Genomic DNA, 21740 nt, shown 5'->3' on the forward strand with positions numbered 1-21740 from the left:
CTGGTTTTATATTGTGGGAATTGTCTTCGTTCCCCTCATCCCCTGTTGTTGCACAGAAATATTGGGAAACAATGTAGGCATGATAAAGAATCTACTTTTTTTTTTTTGAGACAGAGTTTTGCTCTGCCACCCAGACTGGAGTGCAGTGGCACCATCTTGGCTCACTGCAACCTCTGCCCCCCGGGGTTCAAGTGATTCTCCTTCCTGCCTCAGCCTCCCGAGTAGCTGGGATTAGAGGTGCCCACCACAACAACCAACTAATTTTTGTATTTTTACTAGAGACGGGGTTTCACCATGTTGGCCAGGCTAAGAATCTACTACTTTCTTTGGTAAATGCTTAGCAAGTGATTGCCAAAATGTATTTTAAATTCTTTTTTTTTGAGTCATAGTTAGAATTCAAACAGATCAAAAATGTATATAAAATGACAAAGAAAAAGTATGCAAAAAGAAGTTGAGGTATTCCTCCCTGTCCCACTTCTAGGCCTTCTCGCATTTTACTCATGGGGGGTCCTGCTCTGCATACTTTTCTGCACCTTTTTTTTTTTTTTTTTTTATAACCTAATGGCACAACTTGGTGATCTTCCGTATTCACACTTACAGGGTAAACCTTATTCTTGTAATGCCTGTGTAGTACTGCATTATGTGGCTGTACCATCATTTATTTATTAGGGCCCTCATTGATACACATTTGAGTTGTTCATTTTTGTTATTGAAAACAGTGCTGCAAGCAATATGCTTGAACAAATGCCAGGATGGACTTGTCCAAGGGTGGCCCTGGGGTGAGGTGCTAGTGATTGCTAGGTCAGAGGCTATGGCTGCTTTAGGCTTTGATAACTATTGCCAAATTGCCCTCCAAAGAGGTTTCACCAGTTTATAGTGTCACCAAAAGTATGTGAGAGTGACTGACAGGTAAAAATGGCATTTTATTGTTTTTGTTTGCCTTTCGTTAATTACATGTGGACATCCTTTCTTTGTGTGTTGTTAGCTGTTTCTGTTTCTTTCTCTGCAAATTGTTTGTTCTTGTCTTTCTTCATTTTTCTTTTGGGTTGTCATCTTTTCTGGTTGAAAAGAAAGGTTGGGAAATAATCCTTGCCATATGTATTTCCAATATTTTTTCAGTATGTCATTTATTCTTTTTTGTTTGGTTTGAGACAGAGTCTGGCTTTGTCATCCAGACTGGAGTGCAGTGGTGCGATCTCGACTCACTGCAACCTCCGTCTCCTGGGTTCAGGCGATTCTCCTGCCTCAGCCTCCCGAGTAGCTGGGATTATAGGCGCCTGCCACCACGCCCAGCTAATTTTTTATATTTTTAGTAGAGACAGGTTTTCACCATGTTGGTCAGGCTGGTCTCGAACTCCTGACCTCAAGTGATCTGCCTGCCTTGGCCCCCACAAAGTGCTGGGATTACAGGCGTGAGCCACTGCGCCTGGCCTGTCATTTATTCTTTAATGGACTTGTTTTCTAGAAGGTACTTGGTGTGTGTGAACGATTTTTAATTTTTTACTTTTTAATTCATAAGTGAGTGGGGTTTATTTTGTAATTTAATGTTTTTGATTACTACATTTTTAGGGTTCAAAGATCAAAATAATATAAAGTTACGTGTTGAGAAATCTTGCTGCCACCCACTTTTGTCTGCTCCATTCTGAAGTAACCATGTTTTTTACTTTCTTGTATATCCTTGTATTTTAGTATTACAAGTACAAGCAAATATGAGTGTGTATATTCTTATTGCCTCCTTTTTAAAAAACGAAAGGTAGCATACTATTTATTTTACATGATTCCATACCTTGGCTTTTTTCTCTAAATAGCATATCTTAAAAGGCAGTGCATGTCTGTGTAGAGAGAGTACCTGTTTGCACACCTGAATGCTAATTCCATTGTGTATAAGCACTTTGGTTTATTGACAGACAGTTGTGTTGTGTTTGCCATTACAAACAGTGTTGTAGTGAAAAACCTTGTAAAGATGACATTTCACACAAGTGCAAGGAGGATTGTTTTCTGGGTTACAGGGTAAATGCAAGTGGGATTTTCCTATTTTGTGCTGTCACCAGCAAGCCATGAGAGTGTGCGTGCTTCCTCACAGTTTTGCCAACAAAGTATGTTTCCAGCTTTTGGGTATTCATCAGTTTGAGAAGAAATGGTCACCAAGTGTAGTTTTAATTTACATTTCTCTTAATGTGAGAAAGGTTAAATTTAAAAAAAAATGTGTACCTGCTAGTTGTAGTTCTTTATTTTTCTTCTGTTACTGTTATGGCTTATTTTTTATATTTTTATCTTGACAAGTTCGTCTTGGATTAGTATGCAATGTGGTTCCAAGTACATCTTTTTTCCAGCATCTCTTCTCGGAGAGCCCATTTCTACCTAACTGGTTTGAGGTGCTGCCTTTATAAGCTTTTAGCTATGAAATTCACTTTGTATCTGGATCTGTTTCTGAACTTTGTGCTCTGTTTCAGTTGGTCTGTCTGGCAGCTTAAATTTACATCAAGCTTGTCAGTCTTGTCCTTTGGGGTTTCACGTCATGGTTGGGAAGATGATTACTCAACACCTGGGTAAAATCTCTAAGTGCTTCCAAGGCTGCAGTGTTTCCATTGAAATCTTTGATTTGTTTCAAGTTCATTTTGGTGTTAAGGGCTCTTGCTTTTTTAGAGCCCTTGTGTTTCCCTGCTCCCCTCTCATGCTGAGCTTGTTTTATTGGTCTGATTCGGGTTGTTACTGTTTCTGTGATAAACAGCAACTTCTCTTCTTTCCCCAGACCTCAGGTGGTGTTATCTTTGGTCCCCCTTCAGTTTAACAGATCGACACTATGATATTTACACTAACATTTTCATGAATAGCTACTTCTGGGCAAAGACAGATTCAAATAAGCAAACCCACATTTTTATATTACTTCTTTCCAGGAGCAGCTAACTGGCACTTCTGAGGCAGAAACATGACAAAAAAAGGAAATTTACCTTGTGGGTTCTGCTGTCTAAAATTTGTGACACGGAAAAGAATAAGATAATAAAATGAGTTAATGAACTTCAGTTCTCTGTGCCAAAGTGAGGCTCTGTAGCCATTGAAACGCCCTTGCTGGTCTACACGCACATTCTTGGTGGAGGGAATTGTATCCAGAGGGGGAGATGGAACCTGCTTTGGGGAAAGGGAGTCATCCCTGCATCCCTTTTAGCCTCTTTGCCCCGTAGGAACACTGTACACGCACCTGGGGTGTTGAGATTTGGCAAGGTGATCCACAGTTGTGATTTTTTGAATTCCAACCCTCTGGCCTCATATTTCTTCTGCCTTGTTTCCGATTGTCAGCACTGGCCATCCTCCAGTTTGATTTTACCACTAATTGTGTTGCACGTTACCATACCGAAATGAATCAAATCAAAATGCTTTTCCTGGAGCATTAGATAAAGCAGGCGAAGGTTCTGAGTAATGAGCAGATGCTGCTAATGCAGGGACGGCGGAGACCTTGCCAGGACTCCATCTGCTCCGTGCTTGCCTGCCTTTGGCCTCGTGCCACAGCATTAGGGAATGGCAGTGTGCTCGAAACCCGCTCCCTGGTCACAGAGTTTGTCTTGAAAGCTCGCTCTTTGGTGAGAAATGAGATTACACACTTCTTAGGTGCAGAGAAGTTTTTATTTGTCCCCCTCAGTGGAGAGAGGAGAGACGCGATCTGTTGCATATTAGCATGAGGAAGCCTAGACGGGACAGCCAGCAGTCCTCTTTATACGGTGCCATCAAGCACGGCAAAGTGGCTTATCCACCTCCGCAACACTCCCAGTGCAATTGTCTGAATACACACATGCTCCATTGTCCGGGACTGTGGCTGCCCAGGGCCGAGGTGACTATGATTTCTTACTGACTGACGTATCAACAATGGAAGGGGGTGGGTCTCTCCAAGCTGCTTTTTAGTGGTGAACAGTAGGACCATGTTTTAGTTAGATGGCTGTGGAGACTAGGTGCTTCTAAAGTTTTAAGATTTTGTTTTTAGTAAAAAATAGTTCTTCAGTTGTTTTGCTTGTATCTTTTGTTTGTATGTTGATGATGACATTTGGATGTGATGACATGACCTTTGAATGCAGTAAACAACTACCCCCCTGCCCCCAACATTGAAGTTTTAGAAGTGATTCTTAACACGTTAAAGCATTGCTTGCGAGAAGGCTAAGGCAATTGATGGATTGTGGAGAAGTTGATTTTTTTTCAAGGCCTTTCTTTTCCAGTCAGTCTTGTCCTAAAAGTTTCAATCATCAGTTCTTGCCTGGTACCTTTGCCTACTCACCCTTAGGTCCAGGAATCTAGTCTTCATATTCAGACACTTTGCAAACAAAACAGAATGAGACAACTTTCTAACAGAAACCAAAAAAACACATGAGGTATAGTCCTTGTAAAAGATAGGGTATGTTTATAAACCTAAACTTTTTTTTTAACACTAGGAATGCTCACATTTTAAATATTAGTAAGGGAATTAAAACATCTAGGCTGGGTGTGGTGGCTCAGGCTTGTAATCCCGGTGCTGTGGGAGGATCTCTTGAGCCCAAGAGCTGAGACCAGCCTGGGCAACATAGTGAGCCTCCGTCTCTACAAAAAATGAACTAGCTGGGCATGGTGGGGTACACCTGTGGTCCCAGCTACTTGGTGGGCTGAGGTGGGAGGATCACTTGAGCCCTGGAAGTTGAGGCTGCAGTGAGCCGTGATTGCTCTGCTGCATTTCTGCCTGGGCAACAGAGCAAGAACCAGTCAAAAAAAAAAAAAAAAAGGCAGAATTCTGAACTGAGGGGGTTTTGGTGTTTAAGAAATCCTTCTTAGGGCATTGAACTTTAAGTTGACCTCCACCTGGCATATCTAGGATGTTAGAGTTTGTTTCACAGACAGGCCATAGAGACTGTATTAGGGGCTGGAGGAAGTTGTTGAATACGAACACTCTTTGAAAGTTTTTTCTATTCCTCAGTGACAGGAGCTTGAAATGATACATGCTCTGGGTAGAATCTGTGTCATATCTGAATAATGGGGCAATGGGCCTCACATGAGAGTCTACAGATTGGATTTAGGGTGAGAGCTGTGAGATCTGTAGGAATTTTTTTTAAATCTATGTTTTTGTTTTTATGGTAATCTTAAAAAAAAATAAACTAGATCTTTTGACCCCATGACTGAACTGTGCTGTGGGATCTCGGTACCGGAATTTACACTTTGTGTTTGAGGCTGTTGGTACCAAGTGACCACCTGCATGCCCGTATTGACCTTGTCATGAATTGTTTTTCACACCGAGGGGTGTCCACAGTGAACTTTTAGGGATCTACAAGCCCTCAAAGTTAAGAAACACTGGAAAAGCACCGTAGTATGCTAGTAGGCGCAGACTAATGGATGACCAATTTCTGGGATAACTATGCGTTTTTGAAGTTACTAGTGAAAGTAATTTGAAATATTTTTTCTCCTGTAGAAAAATGTGGCACATTAAATTTACACTATAAGATTTAGTGTTATTCTTTTGGTTTCTTGGAGGTGGTTTTACTGAAAACTGATTTTTAATAATAGACACTAAGATGCATGAATTCACAGTAGCTGTTCTGTTTTATTACAGTTGAGTTACAAACTGAAAGAAGCAATAGTAGCACAAGGTAGCTTTGGGGAGATAGTTTGGACTAGAGAAATAAATTGCCCAAGTTCTTAAGTGTACCTAATGACAACTAAGCATGAATTTATTTGCTTTCTCGAGGAAGATAAATCGAATTTTAAGTGAGAGAATTTAATTTCCCTTTCACTATGTGCAGTTTTGGTTGTAGCGTTTATTTCATTCTGAACCCTAGGGCTTGATCAAACTAGAGGTAAGTATATTTGTGGAATGAATATATTTTTGTTTGAAAAGCAAAATGCATCTGCTTGCCTGCCTTTTCATTCAAAAAGCCATTAAACGGGCCCAAGTGGAGTAGAAAGGTGGTCTGGGGGCCAGGGACAGTGTGAGAGGGAAGCTGAGCGAGGCAGTTGCCTGGGAGCTTGGCAGCATACAGGGAGACTGAGCAGGTAAGTATGTTGAGGCTCATGGGAGCCAGTTCTCTCATGCCTGGAGAAGGCAGGCTCAAGTACGGAAAGGGGATGGCCAGAATGAACCCTGTGGGGCTGGATTGGAATAGGAGGCATCGGTGTGGAATTTATGGTGTTAAATATAGATAGAGAAGTAAACAGAGATGTACATGTATGTTGTATGTATATACATTTATGTGTGTCCTGGCTTTGTCCTGTATGTATATACGTTTATGTGTGTCCTGGCTTTGTTTGCTGAGAAGGTGTAAGAGCAGCAACAGCCCAGTAGCAGTGTAGCCATTTTATTTTAAAATGTCAACATTTACAAACATGCCAGAAGTTACGTTTTTGCCACTACTTACAACTTATGACAAAAATTTATCGGTTTCATATATAAAATGGGAAAGGAAGGCCTTGTTTTTCAAAATCATTTCGGGGGGTAATCAAAAAAGTCTGAAGAGCACTGGTCTGGAAGGCAGGTGGCCATGTGAGTCTCCGTCTCTGTTGGGCTCTTGTGATCCACTCTGGGCACAGGGGAGGGAGACCCGAGAGCCCCACCCCAGACACTGGGGCCTTGTGGCAAAACCATCTATTTGTTGTGGGGATTTGCGTTGGCATCTGAATGCCCAACTGAGATGTTAGGCTGTCTGTGGCTTCTGTCTTCTCATTCTTATTTGGTGTTAGGTAACTCAGAACCGACTGCAGTTTCGCCATAATCTAAATCTTTATGTAGACTTTTCCCCCTGCTTTTTATTTGAGCCATTTATTACTTTCCTTGAAAGGGAATTAATTGATAGTATAATTTTAAGATTTTTTTTTCAGGATTTGGAATGGGATTTCTAAAGGCTGCAAAATGTCGTCACTAGAATTTTCACTGTAGATCTGAGAAGACACTTAGTCTGCAGTGTGGCTGTGGAAAACGTTTGTGAAACACAATGTATTTTTACTTTTGTTAGTGATAGCCTTTCAAATCGTTTTTCTTAAAAATCTTTTATTGTGAAAAATTCAAAATACATAAAAATGGAATGAATAGCATGATGCACCCCCATGTACCCATCATTCAGCTTCAATAGTGATCTTTTTTTTTTAATCTACTACCACCCAGTCCACTGATTCCCCAGTCCCCTCCCTAGAGGCATCTACTACTACCAGTGTCTGCTAATCTCTTCGGGATAGAGTCTATATTATGTGTATATCGGTTATAGAGAAAACTGGCCTCAGTCTGAGGCAGCATGCACAGTGATGTCTCTTTCACGTTACCTGCCCTCTGGAACTTTCCCTTGTAGAAGCTGGTCCAAATTCTTTGCCTTCTCCATCAGTCTGTTTTTCCTTTGATGTTAACTGGAAATTCTTCTATCTAGTCACATTGCCATAGTCTTAACAATATACTATTTGCCTCCTTTTCAGTCTACTGTCTTGTCATTTTTCGTTCTTCTTTTTCAAGTGTTCTTTCTGCTTTGAATTTGAGAGCTAATAAATATATTCAATCTTCCTCTTCTCTTGACTCAGTTTCTACTTTGGTGATCTCGCTGCTTTGTTTATGCCCTAACCAGTTGCCTCCTCCACAAGCCTATTCAGATTCTTTTACTTGTCAGTCTAAAATGCAGCTTCCAGAATGTTTCCTGTTTATTTTCTGCCTTAGGCAACAGAGCCGTAGAGCTGTGGTCAACGGGAATGCAGGATGGCATGCCACAGTAGCTGCAGTAACAAGAAACTTCAGCCTTTTTCCTTTTTCGTGACCCTCTGTGGTTTAGCTGTTCTTTATGACCCTTGTCTACACTGATACTAATCTCCCACCGGCACCTCTTCCATGAAGAGCAAAAACTTTTGTCCTGTCCAGCTTTATGCTAGTTTTATGTCTCTGGCCTGCATTTCAGAGTGGTGATGTGTGGACTTAATGAACAAAGAGGTATGTGTTAAGTCAGTGCTATGGGTATATTTAAAATTTTTGTCAGAATGCCTTTTCCTTTGTTGCAGAATTTCTTTTGACTTCTGATTAATTTCTGATAGGCGAGTGTTTATTTACATGGTGGAAATTGAGATTGCCAGCTGTCTTTATTATAAATAGTCAACTTCATTCAGTATCTCTGAACGCAGTTAATTGATCCTGTCTATTTAACGATCATGAAGTTGACACCAAGCTTCAGGTGTTTATTGTGCAAGCTCAAGAGGATGGGAGCTCGTGGCTGAAATAATTTCTAATCAAGAAACCACTGAAGACTATAAGACCAGCTCTGTAGTTCAGGAAGGGTCTAGTCTATGACCTTTGAAACTGTTAACCTGTTTTAAATTTTGTGGTGCACAGAAAAGATCAAAGGGGAGGGAAGAGTATACCAATTGTGTTTTTTTTCCAAAACCAGTTCAGCAGTTATTTACCTTTCAGGCAATTAACATAATTACCATTATGCTAAAAAGTAATTTTGGAAAGTTCTGCCCTGAGCTCTTATGACTCCACCGGGACAGTTTTAGTTGGGACTTATCTTTTTGATGGAAGCTTAATTGCAATTTTGGCTTTGTGCACACAAACAGAAGCAGCTAATTGTTTAGGCAAATAGCAGATTAATTTAAATATGCATCCCTAATAAAACAAAAATGGTATCCATTATGGTCCTTGTTCCCATGACGAAGAATATAAATATTCTGTGCAAGTACCATTAGACGGAGGTCTTAAGGATTGTCGACATTATTTCACAGTGGTAGCACTTTCCAGATATCGAGTAATCTTTACAAAAGCTAACATAAATCAGTTTAAACTCATTTAGATCCCATTTCCACTATGTGCAGTTTCATTACCACACTCTGGCTGGCCTCCTTAGGGAGGTGGGAGGGGCCTGCTGCAAACTGGCATGGGTGCCCATCCACAGCTGCTGAGCAGGCTTTATGTCTCCTCGAAAGACTGGCCATCGTTACTCATGTCATCCTTAATGGCTGTTGCTGGTCTAGGCTGAGCTCAGAGTTCCTTCAGCCTGGCTGCTGCTTGTCAAGGTGGAGGGTCCTGAGCCCAGAGAGCAGGTGGGACTGCCAGGCCCTGCCCCTTCTCCTTTATTGGGCCAATGGCCCTCACTTGTCTTCTGGATGTTTCAAGAGACCCAGTTTCTTCTTTTGGCTGCATCCTTTTCCTGTTTGTTGTGAGTGAAACAGTACTGTTGCAATCCCAGCACTACTTAGAATTAATCGTCTTTTATCCAGCTACTGAGGTTTGGTCAGGAAGGAAGAAAAACGCTTGCTCTTTCTGTTTCTCTAGTGTGGGGCAAAATGGGGGCTATAAACTCCGGCCTTCAGGGTGATGCCTAGTGCAGGGAATGGCAAAAAAAAAAAGACTTGGTTCTTACGCCACTACCAAGAAACCAAGTAGAACCTTCCTCCCTTTGTGTTTGCTGAGACTTTTTCTCTTGTTTTACCTTGGCCTACTGTGCAGGAGAGATGTCGAAGAGACCTTTGGGAGGGGGAGGGCCCCAGGCTCTCTCCAGGTGGGCATGTTCATAGTATTTGAGTTAGTCTTTTGGCCTCAGGTAATTGGATGAGGGATGGGGGCCCCAGTTCTGGGGGAAGCTGATTCATGGACTGGGATGGACTGGTTGGGACTCAAACTTTATTGCATGCTTGGAGTAGAAGACCTCCTGGAATGGGGACAGCCACCTTTCTCCATGTACCCAGGGATGAAAGAAAGCTGGTTTCCGAAGAGAAGAATGAAATAGAATTGCAGAGAGAATCAGAGATAAGATCTGTGGTGCACACAAGTTACATACACTACTTTGGTTCTGCACGTCTTCCTGGTTCCTGGTTCTGATCCCTTATCACCTCCAGCTGTACTTCCTGCCCTTGGGCTCCATGAAATAGTCTCATTCCTTTCCAGTCAGTTGCCTTTTTGTGTTTAAGCCAGTTTCAGTGGGTGTCTGTTTCTTACAACCAAATGTTCCGTTGCAGAAACACATGACAAGCATTAAGCAAACCTTTATTGATATACAGCCACACCCAGCCCTCTGAATTCCTTACCATAGGGCATAGAGAGGGAAAAGGACACAGTCTTGCCATTTCACAAGTTCACACAGTGTCAGGAGCCAAATCCATTTCATTGCTAGGTCCGCAGTATGATAAAACTTGACTTTTCAAATGAATTTACATCAGATTAAAAAAATACCTATTTGAGAAGTGAATTTCCTTGACCCTGACGGGCATTAACTACCTTTTCCTTAGTAATTATGCAATAAATGCGGACCTGGTTCAAGTTAAAACGTCTAGAAAAGTTCTTTTCTGGGGTCTTAAAATAGTGTGACAGCATGACCAAAAGTTAAGCTTATTCATTGTTCCATTGTGCTTTGTGTATATCTCTCTGTGATCATTGTGTTTTATATTTTAGTTATTAAATATTTGTTTCTCTCCAGTGTGTGTTTTGTGAGAACAGGTATCCTTTCAATTCTTATATGTCACTAAAATGTTGGCTCCATCAGTCAAGGACTTTTTTTGTTTTATTTTGTCTTATTCACTGTGATATCCCCAGTCCCTAGAATAGTGCCTTGGTACAAAACAGGGGGCTCTGTAACTACCTGTTGAATGTATTATTGCATTGATTCCTTTTTGGCTAAATGTAGCTGATGATAATCAGCCACACTATTATAGAGCATTCTTATAATTCAGTTATTCACTATTCAAGTCCTTGCAGTTTTGAGATTATAAAAATAGCCATCATATAACTGTAGTAACTGATAAATTGACCATTTATAAAATTAGCTTTCACTCAAACACCCCTCCCTGTTAGCTTCTGTATCTATTCCTGCCCACTCTGCCCATATGCTTTTGGGGCAGACATCCAACAATACAGTTCAAAGGGAAATTGCAAACCCTGCAGAAGCTGCAGGACTTTGTGATGTTGAAAGTGACAGTGAAAGAACTAGAAGTGGTAATTACATGGATAAATAGAAATGGCTTTTTTATTATTTAAATATCTTTAAAAGATAATTGCCTGCTTATGCAAAAGTAATAACATATGTAAGGTTTACAAGATATGCAAATAAAAAGTTTGTAACATATGTAGAAATAAAAAGTATGACAGTAATAGCACAAAGGCTGGAAGGGAAGAAATGGAAGTATGCTGCTGTGAAGTTCTTTTTTTTTTTTTTTTTTTTTTTATTGAGACAGAGTCTCACTCTATCACCCAGGCTGGAGTGCAGTGGCACGATCTCGGCTCACTGCAACCTCCACCTCCCAGGTTCAAGCAATTCTCATGCCTCAGCCTCCTGAGTATCTGGGATTACAGATGCCCACCACCATGACTGGCTAATTTTTGTATTTTTACTAGAGACGGGGTTTCACTTTGTTGGCCAGACTGGTCTCAAACTCCTGACCTCAAGTGATACGCCCGCCTCGGCCTCTCAAAGTGCTGGGATTACAGGCATGAGCCACCACACCCAGCCTAAAGTTCTTATATAACATGTGAAGTGATACAATATTACTTGCAGGTAGACTGTGATAAGTTAAAGACTTATGTTAAAATCCAAAAGCAACCTCTAAAATAACAAAGAGTTTTGGCTAACAAGTCAACAAAGGAATTAAAATGGAATAAACACATTTAGTTATCCCAAATAATCCAAAAAATAAAAAAGGCAACAAAAGAGGAGAAAAGGGAGCAAAGAACAGATGGGATAAATTTAAAAAATTAGCAAATTGGTAGATTAAACCCAACCTTATCAATAATCACAGTAAATATAAATTATTTAAACACCCCAATTAAAAGCAAGACCAATTACATGCTGTCTACAGAAAACCCACTTTAAATATATAAAGACACAAGCGAAAAGATGGGAGAAGTTCTGCATGCTAACACTAATCGAAAGCTGGCGTGGCCATGCAAAGTAGATTTCAAAGCAAAGACTATAGTAACCAGGGATACAGAGGGACTTTGCCTGCGATAAAGAATCAACTCATCAAGAGGACATAACAATCCTAAATGATTTTGCACCTAAAAATGATGTTGAAGAACTGTGCACGTTCTTATCAGCCCCCCGACAAGTGAGGATCTGACCAAGTGCGACACTTTATAATTGAAGTAGGGGAAATTGAAAAAGATGATGACACAACAGGCTTTCAGGAGAGAAAGATTTGACCATTAAATTGATGGAGCCCTGGATTTTTTTTTTTTTCCCAAAAAGACACTTCTCAGGATAGCTCTGTGCTACTCAACCTTGTGGTGAAGGATATTTTATTGCATAAAGTTCTGTTGGAAAAATGATGCCAGCAAAGCCAATACTTGATTAATAGTGAAAAATGTGTTTATAGATAAACTCCATGTGTGCTTAGAGTGAGCTGTGGTTAAATAGCTTCCACTCTTGGCAGCACCCAGGGTGAGTTTGATGGTGTATGTCAGTTACTCATTGAGCTCATAGTTATTTTATGCACTTACAAATGCAGCCGCTCATCCTGCACTTTTCCAGCTAAATTCCAGCCCAACTTCATGACATACCAAGTGGCTTTGGACCAAGTTGTTTAACCACTCGGTGCTTCTGTTTCTTTTCTGTGAGAGGAGTAAAATGATGTGCCTCCCAAGATGGAAGTGAATGCTCAGTGAGAGGAGACACATGAGTCTCTGAAGACTCAGAAGCTCTGTGCAAATTGCAGTTTTTTTTTCTCTTTACTGTTGTGATGTCTCAAAACAAATGCAATGCAGAGTGTTTGAAGGAAGCCCATGTTAAGAGCAGACATCTTGGCATGGGAGAGCCGATCTCCTATCTGATATGTGGAGCCACTGGCATTTTCTGCAGCATATTTTTTCTCTTCTGAGTCAGGATGGAAGGAATTTGCCAAAATAATTGCCAGGGGAATGTGTTGTGGAAACTTTTGTGATCTGCTTATCCCCCAAGTTTATCATAATTCTTAAGAGTACACTGTGTTTTAGATGCGAAGGAACATTTAGCTTGAAGAAGGCTCTGCTTTTGTTTATAATTGCTTGATTAGCCTACTGACAGTTTGAAAGTGTGGCAAAGCAGCCCAAATGTATAATTTTCTTCCAATTCTCTATATTTATTTAGTGCTGAATGATCCTTTATAGTAAGATCCTAAACTCAAAGCATTTATAGTTTAAAGACAAAGTAGAAGGCAAGAAAAAAGAAAGATAGGAAGACACACTGCCAAGAGAAGAAAAGCAAAAAGCTTGGTCTGTTCTAGATAGTAGGAAGTTATAGGAAATAGGGCTAGATTTACGGATGAGCAATAGAAGGGAAATTAGCATTGATAGATTAAATATGTTTTATAACACAGCAGGAACTATAGACTGCATAAAAATAAAAGACAGAAAGGGATGGTCCATCTTCAGTGCTTCGTGTGGCCGGTCTCCTTTCATCTGCCCCACAGTCCTATGTAGTAGATAATGTTGTCTTCAACTTTACAGAAAGACTAACATGCTCAGAGCTGTTAAGCAACTCCCCTAAGTCCATCAGCTGACAAGTGCTGGAGCTGGATTTGAACTCAAATAGTCACAAACTGTGTTATCTCCACACATTTATTTCTTGGTGAATTTTGACAAATTGAATCAATTGGAATTGGAGCAAGGCATTAACCAGCCTAATGCAGAGAGTAATTATTTTCTCGGGTAAATCTTCGAAGGGAAGGAAATAGTTTGGGAATGATAAAAAGAAATTATTTTTGAGGAAAGAAGAATCAATGAAATGCTAAGTACAGAAAAGCTTATCCGACTGATAGAAAAGCATAAGTTCCTGTGGACCACTGGTCCTAAACTCCAGTGGACATCCCCAAAGTTGCTGGTGCCTGACAGTCTGCATTTCTAATAAGTCGCCATGTGGTACTGATGCTACCGGTCTGGAAACCACCCTGGAGAAAGGGTGTGTGGCCAGTGTGTGGAAGAGGAATTAATCTGGGTAGCAGCATTCCAGGTGCTGGGAGAAGAGTGGAAAATCAGCATTTTTGACAAGTGTGGGATATTGAAGCACATGTTTTAGAGCTGTGCAAAATAAAGTGCTGCTGCTAACAGAGGCTTTAGGAGGATGGTGCTGAGGAAGGATGTGAAATTCAGGCTGAGCATCCCTAATCCAAAATTCCAAAATGCTTTGAAACTTTTTAAGCACTGACATGATGCTACATGTAGGAAATTTCACATCTAACTTCATGTGATGGGTTTGTAGCCAAAACACAGCCAAAACTTTGCTTCATGCACAGAATTATTTAAAATATTGTACAGACCAGGTACGTTGGCTCACACGTGTAATTCCAACACTTTGGGAGGCAGAGGCAGGAAGATTGCTTGACCCCAATAGTTCAAAAAACCAGCCTGGGCAACATAGTGAGACTGTGTCTCTACAAAAAATTAAAAATTAGCTGGGCATGATGGCACACACCTGTAGTCCTGTCTATTTGGGAGGCTGAAGCAGGAAGATCACTTAGGCCCATCAGTTCAAAAATGCAGTGAGCTATGATAGCACCACTGCACTCCAGCCTGGGCGAAGAGTGAGGCACTGTTTCTAAAAAATAAAAAAGTAAAATAAAATATTGTGTAAAATTACCTTCAGGCCATGTGTGTCACATGTATATGAAACATAAGTGATTTTGTGTTTAGACTTGGGTCTCATTTCCAAGGTATCTCCTTTAAAAAATTTTCCTTTGTGTTGCATGTTTTTAAAATAATTGAACATATTAAGTAAATTTAAAATTGTTACCTGCATTGTTTCTTGCTGCATAGGGTTTCTTAATATTTGGGATTTAAGGACCGGAAAGTACCCTGTTCATCGTTTTGAGCACGATGCAAGAATACAGGCACTAGCCCTCAGCCAGGACGATGCAACCGTGGCCACAGCTTCTGCTTTTGATGTCGTGATGTTATCCCCCAATGAGGAGGGGTACTGGCAGATAGCTGCGGAATTTGAAGTTCCGAAACTGGTGAGCTTTTTAGTCTGGTCGTCTTATTTTCTATTCTTAGAATCTCTGGGTCTAATATAAGCCACGTACTAATGGTGTTGCTAACTCCCATTCACTCAGAGCTTCCTGTAGGCCTTACCTCCATAAATCTAACTACAGCCTTACAAAATAGGTAGTAGCATTTTCCCCATTTACCAATAAGCCACTTCAGGCTGCTTAGAGCAGTGAACTGACTTGCCCCAGTTCTCAGAGGTAAGAAGTTGTGATTCAAACCTCAGGGCTGACTTCAGGGTCAGAGCTGCTCATCACTGTGGTTCCTTGGCCTTCTTCAGACTAACACGGTGGAATCTCACCCTTGGGAATCAAAGGTCAGTTTCTGACCTAATATATAAGTGAGAATGAGTTCAGTGGTGTTATCCCAGTCCGTCTGGGAAGGAAGGTTTCCATTCTTACACTTTCTTCATCCCAAGACTGTCTCACCTGAAATTTAAAGTAACTCTTGAGTGAAGATAGATTTAAGTCGGTGTTAATTGGGTAGCCATGTTCCAGGATGTCACGTGTGCAGCTCAGCCAGCCTTAAGAATTCTTTATGTCGAGCTTATTTCTGAGTTCATTTGTACAGGAACCTCTAGATTTGTAGAGTAGGAGATGATTTGGTGTTAAGAAGGAAGTGCTCAAATCTGTCTATGCTGAGTTTGGATTTAATTTAAACAAACTTGATTTTGGCACTGGTAGGAGAGTGAGCAGAAAAGCCAACACTGAGTGATGAATTGAGGGCCTGACCTGGAACCAACCCTGTTCCTCCCTTTTTCTCTCTGGTGGGAATCTTCTTAGACTAGAATAACTTAGAAAGCCATGGCATCGCTACTTCACCTCCAGGAGCGTCTGCACTTTGGATATAGTGCTCCCCTAAAATGGCCTGATGCTGTCAGCTCATCTGGGTTTTATTAGAAAAATGTGAAAGTACATTTCTGTTCTGAAAACTTCCATAGTACTTACTATTTAGTCTGTGATTAAAGAATACTGTGTCACGAGGTCAGGAGATCGAGACCATCCTGGCTAACACGGTGAAACTACGTCTCTACTAAAAATACAAACAATTAGCCGGGAGTGGTGGCGGGCGCCTGTAGTCCCAGCTACTCGGGAGGCTGAGGCAGGAGAATGGCGTGAACCCAGGAGGCGGAGCTTGCAGTGAGCTGAGATCACACCACTGCACTCCAGCCTGGGTGACAGAGCGAGACTCCATCTCAAAAAAAAAAACAAAAAAAAACAAAAAAAAACGATACTGTAGACCAGCAATCACTATATGGACCCAGATACTTACTTAAGATGCCAGTTTCTCTGTAAAGTGCAAATCCTGCCTTGGCAATAAGGTGGCATCCTGGCACAGACTGGAAGCTTTTTGAACTAGTTTACAGCCCCCAGCAAATGGCACCACCACTGTCTGTCTGAGCCTCTTGGTCTGTCAGAAAGCCAACGCGGAGATAAGTTACAGGGCTAGACGGAAGATGTCAGTTGTAGGAAAATGAGACGTGATTTGGGGGAGTGAGAGGAACCGAGCAGCCATTGTTCAAGGTGGGTTTTATGCACGTTTTAGGAATTATTTTTCACTTTGAGTGGAAGGTTCCCACAAAATGCTCTGAGTATCCTTGGAAAAGGCACCCCTGGCCCGAAGAGGCCAAGCCAGTTTTGTCTTGTCCATATACGCCCCTGAATGGCAGTGGCAGTGTTCCCAGGTCTGCGATACTAGCCTAGAGCGGCTGTCCTTTGTGATGGACCTGCGGCTTGAGGAGCTGGGCCCGAGGATTAGCAGAGTCCCCCGGATGTGGACGCTCCCTCCAGCTCCTCTGGACGGTGTTCCGGAGGCCAGCTTTGAACTCTTTGGCATATGGTCAGGGCAGCGCTGTCCTTTCACACTGTGGATTTTCATAATCACACAGTGTGGCTCACCTTCCATGTGTCCTCTCGTGATTTACTCGCAGAGGCGAAAGCCTGTTGTGAACAGCACCGCGGAGAAATGGGCCGCCTGTGGATGGACAGAATCAAATTATTCTTGAAAATTGCGTCTCAGACTCGTGCACATTAGAGAAAGTGCCGGCGGTGACGCAGTCAGGACTAGGGAGCGGGGTGGGTAGAAACATGCGTGTTTGTAGAGCCCTTCCTTACCTTCTCGTGGCCAAATGGACCCTGATGACATCGAAACCAGGAGACAGCAGATCACCTGGATATTTTTAACCTTTTGGCCACACATTTTGGCACAAATGTTAAAATATTTTTTTGCGGATTTGGAACTGAGTGAATGTTATTCAGTTTCTTGTAAAAAAAAACAAACAAAAAAAACCACAACAAAACAACAACAACAAAAAACCCCCAACCTTTTATTTTTTGAATTGCTATTACATCCCCATGGTTCAGAATTTAAAAGACACAATAAGGCTGATGGTGGGAAATCTCCCCATCTCATAATCCACTTCCCTCCTTGAAGGCAGCCATTGTTAGAAGATGTATGGATGTGCGAGTAAAGCGCATTGTGTACTTTCTCCACCCCCACCTTGTACACATATCAGCAGGTGGGGTTACCTTACTCATCTTGCATCCTTGCTTTACCCACTAAGCTTATCTTGGAGAATCATCCCATTTGTTTCGTTTTATAAAGAACGTTTTCATGCTTCCCTCTAGGACTGCATGGTATTCCAGCGCATAGATACACTAAGTTATTTAATTAGTCCCTTAGTAATGGGTATTTCCGTTTTTCTAGTTTTTAGCTAAGACACAATTGTACTACAGTTCATGAATAACCTTGTACATAATCATTTTTTATATATGTGAGTTTATTTGTAAGTAACTTCTAGAAGTGGATGTCCTGGGTCAGAGTGCATGTTCATTTGGTATTTTGATAAGAGTAGCCAAAGTTCCCTTGATACAAGTTGGACAAGATTGTATCCCCACCAGCAGTAAGTGGGATCCAGAAACATGGAACATGGTTTTCCCTCCTTTACTTCCAGCCCAGGGTGTTATCAGATTTCTTGATCTTTACCGATATGAAAGGTGAAGCATCATATTTCAGTGAATTTTCATTTTGTATTTCTCTTTTTAGGTGTGTCTTACGTTTCTCTTACACTGAGCATCTTTTCTGTTGTGTAAGAGCTGTTTGTGTTTCATTTCCTGTGTTTCGTTTGCCCATCTTTTTCTGTTGGGTTGCTGGTCTTCTCATTGATGTGTAGGTAGAATTGCATATTTTTTACCAAGTCAGGATGAATTTATGGGACTAAACAACTCTTACCTTTTAACAGGTTCAGTACCTTGAAATAGTTCCAGAAACCAGAAGGTACCCTGTGGCAGTAGCCGCTGCTGGAGATCTGATGTACCTGCTCAAAGCCGAAGACTCCGCCAGAACCCTCCTTTACGCCCACGGCCCGCCTGTCACATGTCTCGACGTCTCGGCCAACCAAGTTGCTTTTGGTGTACAGGGTCTGGGATGGGTGTATGAAGGAAGCAAGGTACACAACTAGCAAGATGTATAATTAACAAAAAAGAACATAGATTTATTTTTTAGAAGGGAATTGAAAAATTAAAGCTCTTCAATATTTTTCCAGATATATCAGGGCAGTATATAAGCATGGTCAAAAAATTCAAGAACTTCAAAAGGATTGAAAATGAAAAGTAATGATTTTCTTTCTCCTCCCTTCCCCTAACTTCCCTGCATAGAAGAAACTATTAACAGTTTTTAGGTATCCATCTAGAAAAATTTAATGCATATATAGGTACATTTGTGTACTAAAAACATATTGTTGTAGAGATGGGATCATAGTATACATAGTGTTCTGTACCCAACATTTTTACTCCATAATGTGCCTTGGAGAGAGGATTCCATGTCAGCTTTTACCAAGCTCTCCCTTCCTAGGATTCCAGCATATGCTTCTAGCTCATAGCCTGTTTAGCCAGGCCCCTCACTGGTGGGTGTTTAGCTTGCTTTCACTGTGTTGGCTGCTATAAGCAATGCTACAGTGCATATTGCAGCTTGCAGAAGTCCTTTTATATATAGTGTATCTCTAGGATGTGTACTTGAGATAATGATGGACATTGCAAAATTGCCCTTCTAAAAAGGTGCATCAGAATTCACATTATTACCAACAGTGCATAAAAGTGCATTCTGATACTCTTTGAGCCAAAAGCAGGAAGACAGGTTTTTAATGGAAATTCTTTGAGTGATGACTAAATTTTATCACTCCCTAGCATCTTACTATCCTGACTGTAGGCCAAATACTTAGTCTAAAAGCTGATTTATAGAACTTTCCCTACCAGTGGGACCAAGGGGGAGAGAGAGAAAGTTTCTGTTTCATTTTGGGTTTTTTTCCAATTTCCCTGCTCCTGACCCATTCTGTCAGGGATTCCTGCGAAGGAACGTGTCTGGGCCAGCAGACCCTGTGTGACTGTTAGCAGGTTCCTTAACCCTCTTTATGCCTCAGTTTCCTCATTTGTAAAATAGAGTTCATAATAGTGCCTGCTTCTTAGAGTTGTAGGATTAAATGAAAAGCCATATGTAAAGCTTGAGGCATGGTGCCTGGCACGTGAGAGCTCACGATCTGTTAGCTCCTGAACCTCCCGTTATTCCTCCCACCCATAGTTGGATTCCAGCCTCTGGTGGTGCCTATTTTTACATCTTATTTCCTCCATGTATTTGACCTGTAAGGTCAAATCTCATTTATGTAGGTGTGATTGGCTTTGCAACCTAGTAAATGGTCAAGAATGGAAGCGTCTTGGATCCCAGTGATATATTCTTCATCCAGGAAGCTAGATTAAGCGGTAGACGATATGTGTGGCGTCCTATCATCTCAATGTGAAACTTTATCATCTCACTGTGAAAAGACCTCCCTTTGTGCTGCAAATTTGGTGTGCAGTTTGGTTGAGGCATCTCCCTTGTGTCCTAGCTGGAAGATGTGTCATGATGTAACTCCTGAGTTTTGTCTTCCCAGGAAGTGGGGAAGGAGCAGGAATTGTTTCCTAAGGCAGTTTCCTTTCTCATGCTCTAAAAAAACTTTCTTTTCCCAGCCCTGGTGAGCTCATTTGTTGAGAGAGGAGGGACCATTTTGCTTTCTAATTTTTCATCTGGTATGCTTTCAAGTTTGTGTTATCTCATTTATTTTTAGAGCTCTCAGTATAGAGAGGTGATAGTTATATTCAGTACTAGTCTGGTTTAAATTTTTCATACTTTTTATAAATGTTTTATCTGGTAGGTCCTTTTTCTCTTTGACTTATCTGAATGGATTTATTCCTGTAGTAATACAGTTGTAATGGATACATTTGAGAAACTACTTAAAGGGACAGTTCAGCCCAAGGATCCTTCAGATACAGATGTAAGGCAGTGGGGTTTTTTTGATTCCTCTCAAAATTTCCAACTCAACTGAAAGCATTAACTGTAAGAATCAGCTGATTAACACATTAATTTTGTGAAGAATCCTTGGTTAAAAATGTATAGTCCCTGGCTGGGCACGGTGGCTCACATCTGTAATCCCAGCACTCTGGGAGGCCACGTCAGGAGGATGGCTTGAGGCTGGGAGTTTGAGACCAGCCTGGGCAACATAGTGAGACCCTGTCTCTGCCAAAAAAAAAAAAAAAAAAAAAGGGAAAAAAAAGTACAGTCCTGTAAGCTGGTGTATTAAAATTAGGAGTGGAAATAAATTTGCTACAAGAATGTTTATAAATGTCTCTTTGGAAGCTGACAGTAGCATTTAGTCATCCAAATATTTTGTGAGCACAGCACCAACCCTCCAAACACTCATGTGGGTGAATGGCTGCTTGCTAGTAGTGTTGGTAATAACTTTGTGTTGAGATGTTTCTCCAACAGGAATGCCACCCACTCAAAAGTAAGAGGAACACCAAGCTTCATCTATGTAACTTTGCTTATTTTTACAGAGACAAGACTTTCCATCTGATTGTGGTTAATGGATTTTCTCCTTCCTCAGAAAAACTTGCATTTTTAAGAAACGTAATTGTCATATAACAGCTCTGTGTGAATTAAGTCATGTCATGGGTAACTCTGTGAGATTTTAGTATCCTCCTGCTGTGCTCTAATGTGATGTCATAATTCCCAAATAGTCTCATGTGCGAGGCTTGGTGTCACTTTGCTTGCGAATACCATGCTTGACCATCTCTGTGCTTTAGCCTGGTAGCAGCGTGTGTCCCAGCACGTTTTATTAGGCTGGTGTGAGACTATTAGCAGTAGAGTTTGCCTGGAGCTATATCCACACTAGGGTTTGTGTCTGTGCCTCTGGCCTATATAGCTAGGATTCAGATGAAGGTTTTATGAGAACAGAGCATTTGGTTTATATTTGTTTGTACCTGATACAAAACTGGAGCTTAGCTATAGTCCATTATTGATTAACTGTGATAAAAGCAGACAGTGAAGTCCAAATGTTGAAATTGACTTTTAGTCAGAAACTTAAAGCTCCCTAACCTGTTGAAGTATTCCAGAGGTGTAATTTTTGTTTAGTTGGAGAATATTATTACACCGTATGATGCCCACATTAGCATGTTACAAGCACCCCAGCTGCATGAGCATGGAGTAATAATGGCTCAAATCCACCCATTCCTATATCTGACTAGCCAACCCATTGTGTATTCATCACAAATACTGAGCTCCAGTAGTGTTCCTGGCATTGGCATGTTAAAACAGCATTGCACACAGATTTCAGCAAACTGGTGCTTGTCAAGGAACCTAGCTCTGTTAATAAACATAGTTTTCTAAGGAAACAAAGCCGAGTAATTTAGCAAAAGCTTATCTGTTTAATCTTTTTTTAAAAAAAGTCTTCGAATGTAGCTGGCTGATCAGTCACCTCCTGCTTGCGTAGGAAGGGATCAGACAGTCTGGG

The 21740-nt window shown here is 41.1% G+C and overlaps 1 protein-coding gene across 7 annotated transcripts in view; it reads left to right on the forward strand.

Annotated features, from left to right (window-relative positions):
- Positions 1-21740, forward strand: part of FBXW8 (F-box and WD repeat domain containing 8) — a 120825-nt gene that overhangs the window by 58676 nt on the left and 40409 nt on the right. For all 7 annotated transcript variants that reach the window (XR_010114954.1, XR_010114955.1, XM_063614563.1 and 4 more), the window contains 2 exons: positions 14693-14889; positions 18162-18368. Coding sequence is in view for 5 of the 7 variants with exons in the window: in XM_063614563.1 (XP_063470633.1) it covers positions 14693-14889; positions 18162-18368 (404 nt within the window). In the remaining 2 variants the exon portion in view is untranslated. The remainder of the gene's footprint in view (positions 1-14692; positions 14890-18161; positions 18369-21740) is intronic.

Source organism: Symphalangus syndactylus, chromosome 13, assembly GCF_028878055.3.
Source record: "Symphalangus syndactylus isolate Jambi chromosome 13, NHGRI_mSymSyn1-v2.1_pri, whole genome shotgun sequence".
Lineage (NCBI taxonomy): Eukaryota > Metazoa > Chordata > Mammalia > Primates > Hylobatidae > Symphalangus > Symphalangus syndactylus.